Below are 8,059 nucleotides of genomic sequence, written 5' to 3' on the forward strand. Positions count from 1 at the left end.
GCTGCCAGCCCCAGTGCTGCCAGCCCACCTGCTGCCGCCCCTGCTGCTGCCTGCGTCCAGTCTGTGGCCGGGTCTCCTGCCACACCACTTGCTATCGCCCAACCTGCGTCATCTCCACCTGCCCCCGCCCCCTGTGCTGTGCCTCCTCTTGCTGCTGAGCCCGCTGCTCTAGGCCCACCTCTTCCTTCACCTCTGTCCCCACAGACGTAGACCCTTCATCTTTTATAATTCTTATTCCCCAATTTTCTTATAACTGTATGCCAAAATAAACCACCACTTTCCTGTATAGAAAATTCAATGTGATTGTACGTTTCTTTAATATTTTCTGTTTAGTCTGGATAATTACATTTTACCTATACTTGCAGGATAGACAACATGTCTTTGTCAATTTTACAGTAGCGGTCTAGCTACATTTATCACAGTCTAGCTTTCATTAGAAGTCTCTTTAGTTCTTTGATAAAATTGAAGGAATTAAAAAAAAACTTTTTGGAAAAACTGTCAACAATATTCTATGGAACATCTTTGGTTATTGTATATCTGCAAGAGCAGTGTATACTATTTATAAGGATAATGGAATCGGATGTCTATAGCTGGGGGAAATTGATGATTTGGGAAAATGTAATGATAGGCTAAGGGTGATAAGTCAAAAATAAAAAGACAGATGTGAAAGCTAGAGGTTTCAAGACAACATATAAACTCTCATCTCCTGCAGCCAAAGGGCAGAGAAAGCCAAGGACCAAGGCTAGGACTTAGGAATAGAGTAGCAGAACTCCAGAGACGGATGTTCTCTTAGCATCGACAGTTCTGCCAGGCCAAGGTCAAGGCCCTAATTGCAAAAGAATGGGACCCTGAGATTTGGGATGGGAATGTCTGAATGGATGCAATTGAAGATTTTGGATTTCCAAGTTTTTGCGAATGGGGCTTGCAGAGGTGGTCCAGTCCTCATTATTGAAGTCTAATACCTTCCCCCCTTTTTCTTGAAGATGATGTAGAGCAGGGGTTCCCAAGCATCGTGAGTTGTATAATTATGTCATTATGTATTACAATGTAATAATAATAGAAATAAAACGCACAATAAATGTAATGCGCTTGAATCATCCTGAAACCATCCCTCCACCCCCGGTCTGTGGAAAAATTGTCTTCCCCGAAAATGATCCCTGGTGCCAAAAAGGTTGGGGACCACTGATGTACAGGCCCCAGTCTTGAAAGACAATGCAGACTCCCCTCAGTATCTTTTCCCAACTCTCTTCTTTGCCATACACCAATAACTAGAGTTCAGTTATGGCACAATTCACCCAGAGAACGGCTGAACCAGCTCATGGGAGGCCATAGCCCAAAGGAGCTGCAGGACTCAAAGACGACGTCATAGGCAGGGGCGAGCTTTTCCGCTGGGAGGCACGTACTGTCCAATTGTCTCTCTTTGTGTGATGCCGGCAGCTGTTGACCATCATTGCCTAGAACCACTAACTCATTAGGCACGGCAAATTGTGATATTGCAATTCTATTATTTCTTTGCTATGTATCAGCTGGGATAGTTCCATAGAGAAACTGCCCCTCATCAATATTTGGTTACCTTGGGAATAGTACTACAGGAAAAGCAGAAGAAATGCTTGATCCTTCCCCTTTATTTACCAAATTTGCACCATCCAAAGGTGAACAAAATGTTTTTTTTTGTTTGTTTTTGAAATTCTTTTCAATGTGAACTCATGGATTTCAATATACTTGATGGGGTATCAGTCTGTTCCAATTTAGATACCTGTTGACATTCAAATAAGCAACTTCAAGTTAGCCTCTGAGTCCTCTTCACATGAACCTAATAGACTCTGAAGGTTTTCTTGTTTTTCAACGTAACAAGATATTCCAGACACCTTTGTACATTTCCTTCCCCAGACTTATAATCTGCCATTTCTCCAAGGAACTCCAGTTCCCCTTAGTGAAAAATGATATTTGAGACAGACCATAAAATGAAATGTAAAAATGTTCATTACTACTAAGTCATTTATTTTCTCTCAGCTTTTTCAGTGTCCACAGCTAGAAAATATTTATTTAAAAGATAAACTACATCAGAATTTCTAGCGAGAACACCAGGGTTTTTACCCAACTTCATATATCTTACTTATAAATCTCCTTTCCCCCATGCCAAAAATAACAGCTCTTCAATGTAATTACTCATATTCTACATAACGTTTGCACAACAGTCTTGGAATAACATTGCCAATACTAACAACAACATGGCTACTGAAAACAAATTTAAGACTGTTTATGAGGTTTTGGACAAAATTTTTGTTCTCAGAATAATTACATTCCCTGAAGTTATACCTGGAGATATAGTTAGGTTCCATTGTTGTGGTGGTGATTTTAATGATTTTGAGAGATTTTTCAGATTTAATTTTGTTTTATAGTCATGTAAAATCCTTACATGGGCCCAAAGTCAAAACTACAGAATGAGGTATGTTCAAAGAAATCTAGCACCTATCTCTGTCTTCTCTACTCTATTCCCTCCACCCCCATGGATCAACTTTTCTTAAAACAAATTATGGTTGATATTTCCATTCTTTTTTTCTGCTTCATTTAGGTACAATTGGAGTATAATAAACTACATAGGATTAAAGCGTATGATATGATGTTTTGATATATGTGCACTCATGAAACCAACATTATCACAAGATAATGAACATCCTTCACTCCCCTTACAATTCCCTCCTGCTCCCTACCCCCAGGCAACTACTGATATGCTGTCACTATAAATTTGTTTGCATTTTTTAGAATTTTTTAATTTCAGAATATTATGGGGGTACAAACATTTTGGTTACATATAATGCCTTTGCCTCTCCCAAGTCAGGGCTACAAGGAATCATGCAATGTATATTCTAACTTGCCTGACTTTTCACTCGCCATAATTATATTGAGATTCAAGTTGTTGTGTGTATCAGTAGTTCATTCCTTTTTATTGCTGAGAAGTATTTCATTGTGCAGACATACAAGTGTCTGTTCAAATCTTTTGTCCATTTTTTGTTGGGTGGTTTGTCTTATTATTTAGCAGCAATAATTATTTATATGTTTTATATATATTTTCTTTGTTGAATATACGTTCTATAAGTATTTTCTCCAAATTTGTGGCTTACATTTTTATTTCATAAACAATATACTTTGAAAAGTAAAAAAATTTAATTTTGATAGAATCCAATTAATTGTTCTAGGATGCAATTAAGTTACTTAACAGATCCTTTCTAATAATTTTTTGTTTTCTTTTTTTTAAAAACACACACTATGTTGTGCCATTTTTTAAAAATAGTTTTTTGTTTTCTTTTGTTAAACATCAGCATATCCTTTCTGGACTTGCTTTTTAAAAATTTTTTGTTGTACCGTGGTAAGAACACTTAACGTGAGATTTGACTTCTTAAAAAATTTTGAATGTAAGATACTTTATTGTTGACTATACAGTACACAATCTGTACACAATGTCGTACAGCAGATCTCTAGAGCTTATTGATCTTACTTAACTAAAACTTTATACCTTTTGATTAATAGACTTGCTTTTGAACTATGTGAGGTGGGACCAGAACAACCTTTACTCTAGGGCAAAATTTGTCCTATTCTTGAGACAATGCTCTTCTGAATACTCTACCAATGACCCGTGAATTTTGGGGTTTTTCACTCTGGCTCGAGGGAATATGAACTATTTCAAGTCCTGTGTCAGATCCAAGGGTTGTTTCTTCTGCCTTTTATGGGGTAGAGGGATCTTCCCCTGTCTTGGGTAATTTCTTCACACCAATGCACTGATTAGCACCTAGCTGAGGACTCAAGGCAAACCTTCTGCAGTTCCGGGGACTCTCTGTGCAACTCTCCCCTCTAGCTCTCCACCCTGTGAGTTCCAGCTCTCTCAGCCCCCTATCCCCCTCCACCCCTTAGTCAGGGTGATGACCAGACTCCACTTGGTTCTCCCTCCCAGCACTGCACCCTATAAACACTCCTCAAGAAACAAACCAAAGCAACCCTAAGGATCACCTCATTTGCTTCCTCTCTCTAAGACACAAGCGCCCTGTCCTGCCTGGAAGCCAATGTTTAAAAACCATTATTTCATTTATCTTGTCTGGATTTTTTTAGTTATTTCAGGCAGGAGGGTGAACCAATCTCTGCTACTCCATCTTGGCTGGAAGCAGAAGTCTCTCTTTCCTGTTTTCACATCTTCTTCCATCATTTTAAAAATGTAAACAAATATATTTTCTATATTTTTATCTGGGTTTTTCAGAAATATTGAACATAATACACATATTTCTCCACCTGCTTTATAATCTCTTAACAGTAAATCCTGGAGATGACTTCACAGTAGTGTGCAGAGATGCTCCTTATTCCCCTCTACAGCTGAGACTCCTCCATTGTGGGGACGCACCATAGTTTATTCACCAGTATCCTGTTGAAGGACACTTGTATGTGTCCAATTTTTTCTGTTGTTGTTATTTTGCTTTGTTTTTACAAATAGGCTCACTATGAATAATCTTGTGCAACATCTTTTCGTATTTTTACCTAAGTATCTTTGGGATAATTTATAGAATTGGGATAACTGGGTCAAAGAGTAATGCTGCTATTAATAGTTATTGCCAAATCCTCACGAGTGTGAGCATGTCTGTTTCCACATCATCTCACTATCAGAGGATGCTGTCAAATTTTGAATTTGTGGTGATGTAACAGGTTAGAAGTATTATCCCAGGTAATTTCATTTCTTTTATTATGCATGGGATTGGGTATCTTTACATGGTGAGGAAATATTTGCATTTTATTTTTCCATTAGGATATTAGTTTCTTTTCTAATCTACTTTTAGAAGTCCTTTACATACTATTAGCACTTTGTGATAGAAATTGAGTATTTTTTTATTTAGTCATTTGTGTTTTTACTTTGTTCATAATGGTTTCTTTTTAATGTATCTTTTAAATGACAAATAATTATCTTTCAACTCTCAGGAGAAATTTAGTTGTAAAATGTGTGTGTTTGTGTATAAAATTAAAAAGCATTAAATTGAGAATTGTCTTTAATGATGAGGTTCCTTATTACCTCTATTGCACATGTCGTAACTGGTTCTGGCGAACTTCTCTGAAATGTTTATTACACCAAGACCTTCCTTTCTGTACTCACTGTCACCACCCTAGACAAGCATCCATCTTTCACCCCAGACTATAGCCACCATCTAAACATTTTTCCTGCTTCCTGTCACTAGCATCCCCAGCCAAATAATATTTGCAAGATCTTGCTCACACCTTTCTTCCCAATGTGTGATGATATGATATCCAGGATCTTTATGTAACTCAAAAATATCCTTAAATTCTCCTCGTTCTACCCATTGAGTCTTTCTCGACTTTCCAACACATGCCACCGTTTATCCCATCAAAAACGTACCCTCATTCAACCATGTCCCCATTGTCGGAATGCTCTTTCTTTTCTTCCCATCCACCTAGGAATATCTATAGTATGTTAAATGGTGAGTAAATGCCCTCTATTTTCAATAAATCCCACCTTCACTCAACTAACCTATGCTCAGGACATTTGCTGGGCGCCATAGATATAAACATGAATAAATCATAGTCTCTGACTTCATGGGGTTTACAAAAGGATTGGAAAAAAAGAGATATAAAACAATTATGGCAAAGTGTGATATCCTGGGTCAGAGGCATATCTTGGAGCAAAGGAGAGGGATGGATTCATTTCGAATGTAGTAGATGTCAAGAAAGATATTAGAAATGAGTTGGTATCTGGACTGACATTTACATATGAGCAAGAGTTTGCCTAGCTAACAAAGGAGAAAGCAATATTCTAGGCAAATGGAATGGCATGATAAATAGCATGGGATTATCATTCTTTGCACCTTCCTGAACATTCTGGGAGAGAACCACCTTCCCTATTGACCATGTGACTTCAGTCTATCTGGGCCCCAAGTACCTCATGTGTAAAGAATTCAGAAAAATTGTTGTCTACCTTACGGAGTCCTTGTAAAGTATAAACAAGGTAACAGTTACAGAGAACTTAGAAAATTCATGACAAACAGTTGGCATTCAAGAAATTGTAACTGTTACTATTATCTCTTCTTTCAAGGCAAGTGTACAGATTTAAATACATAATTGTTATTTTGTTCACTAATCACACCATATGCTAAATAGTTGCCAAACTCTTTCCTATGTATGTGTCTTGTCTGTCTTGTTTAAGTATCTATTGGACAGAGAGTAAAGTTTAACCCTTTATTTCTCCTTGGGGTATCAAGCAAAATATCTCTAACATACATTGTTGAGAGACAATAGCTCCAAAAATGAAAAAATATACTTTCAATAACACTTCAGTTATGCATATTCATTGGGTATGTGGACTTAATAAAAATATAGGTCAAAATGCTCCCTTATGATGCTCTATCTCTGAAGAACATGTCAATAATAATTCAATAATTTTATTATAAAAGGACCTGTCATGCCAATGTGTCTTTCCTATTTAAAAGTAACAAATCATTGCCATTATAATTGTTTCAAATTGAATGGATTCAATAAAACAAAACAGCTAGGAAACTTGTTGGGATCTTTTGCATCTCACTGGCCATCCAGAAAATGCAAAGGAATCACAGTATTCCTCGTTACACACAAGTCAGCCCCCTCCACCACCCGAAGATGGGTCTGTCACTCTATTTCTCTACCAGCATTCCATATGACTTAATTTTAATCTCTTTGACAGCAGAGGAGATTCAGTCATCCTAAAATCTATTCTCTATGTATCATCCTGAAGTTAAATATATAAATGAAGAATTAACACCTCTGCAGTCCAATGAAACAATGTCATGCAATAGGTCTACTTTAGAAGATACACGAGACCAAGGAAGAAGAATGGGAGCTGATTCACTTGGCTTAACCAAATTGGACAGCTCATAAAACAACAGGAAAAGGAAGTGATGCCTTTTCTATATTTAGAAATATTTATCAGATAAGCACAATTATCTAATTTACTAAAACTAACTGATTTCCTATTAACACTGTCTAAACAAGAAGACTCTTCACATGTCATAGGAGCCCTCGACAGGGTATAAAAGGCAAGAGAGAGCAAGCTGAGATCAAACTCAGAATACTCACTCGCTTGGAAACCCATCCAGAACCCCCACCCTCTGACACCATGGTCAACTCCTGTTGTGGCTCTGTCTGTTCGGATCAGGGCTGTGGCCAAGGCCTCTGCCAGGAGACCTGCTGCCAACCCAGCTGCTGCCAGACCACCTGCTGCAGGACCACCTGCTGCCGCCCCAGCTGCTCTGTGTCCAGCTGCTGCAGGCCCAGCTGCTGCCAGTCTGTGTGCTGCCAGCCCACCTGCTGCCGCCCCACCTGCTGCCAGACCACCTGCTGCAGAACCACCTGCTGCCGCCCTAGCTGTTGTGTGTCCAGCTGCTGCAGGCCCCAGTGTTGCCAGTCTGTGTGCTGCCAGCCCACCTGCTGCCGCCCCTGCTGCTGCCTGCGTCCAGTCTGTGGCCGGGTCTCCTGCCACACCACTTGCTATCGCCCAACCTGCGTCATCTCCACCTGCCCCCGCCCCCTGTGCTGCGCCTCCTCTTGCTGCTGAATCTCTGCTTTGAACACACCTCTTTGTTATTGCCTCCTTCCCCACAGATGAAGACTTTCTTTTTAAAACTGGCCAGCACTGAAGAGAATTGATCTGAGTCCCATAAGCAAATCTTATTCCTACTAATTCAGTGTCCACATTCTAACTTCTGTCCAAACTCCTTCCAAATGAATTCATTGAGAATCTTCTAATAAACTAACAAATTTTCCCCAAACATTTCTCCCTTTATCTTCAGGACATCCATTCATCATGCTTAAGGAATTTGAAGATTGCCTCCATCACTTGTAGGACCACAGATTTTAACCCCTCTGGCACTGAAGTCCAATGAAATCTCTCCCTTATAGTCCTTTGTAAAGATTTTTTTGTACCTTGTTATTTCCATGTACCAAAATAAACCTCTATTCTATTGGCACTGCAAACTGAATGTGACTTTTGCTCTCTTTTTAAAAAGGTTTTGTATTTGGGTCCTGGGTAATT

At 38.9% G+C, this 8,059-nt stretch overlaps 1 protein-coding gene across 8 annotated transcripts in view; it reads left to right on the forward strand.

Annotated features, from left to right (window-relative positions):
- Positions 1-7,582, forward strand: part of LOC105823290 (keratin-associated protein 4-6) — a 13,915-nt gene extending 6,333 nt beyond the window's left edge. For 3 of the 8 annotated variants that reach the window (XM_012660438.1, XM_012660491.1, XM_012660506.1), the window contains one exon: positions 1-158. This exon ends at the window's left edge or, in 1 of these variants, runs on beyond it. In XM_012660438.1, the coding sequence (XP_012515892.1) occupies positions 1-158 (158 nt within the window). Of the gene's footprint in view, positions 159-7,165 lie in introns of those variants that run through there. The other 5 variants (XM_012660445.1, XM_012660451.1, XM_012660459.1 and 2 more) reach the window with 5 other exon arrangements.
- Positions 7,583-8,059: the final 477 nt, after the last annotated feature.

The sequence above is a fragment of the Propithecus coquereli genome, unplaced genomic scaffold, assembly GCF_000956105.1.
Source record: "Propithecus coquereli isolate 6110/MARCELLA unplaced genomic scaffold, Pcoq_1.0 Scaffold119, whole genome shotgun sequence".
NCBI classification, from domain to species: Eukaryota; Metazoa; Chordata; class Mammalia; order Primates; family Indriidae; genus Propithecus; species Propithecus coquereli.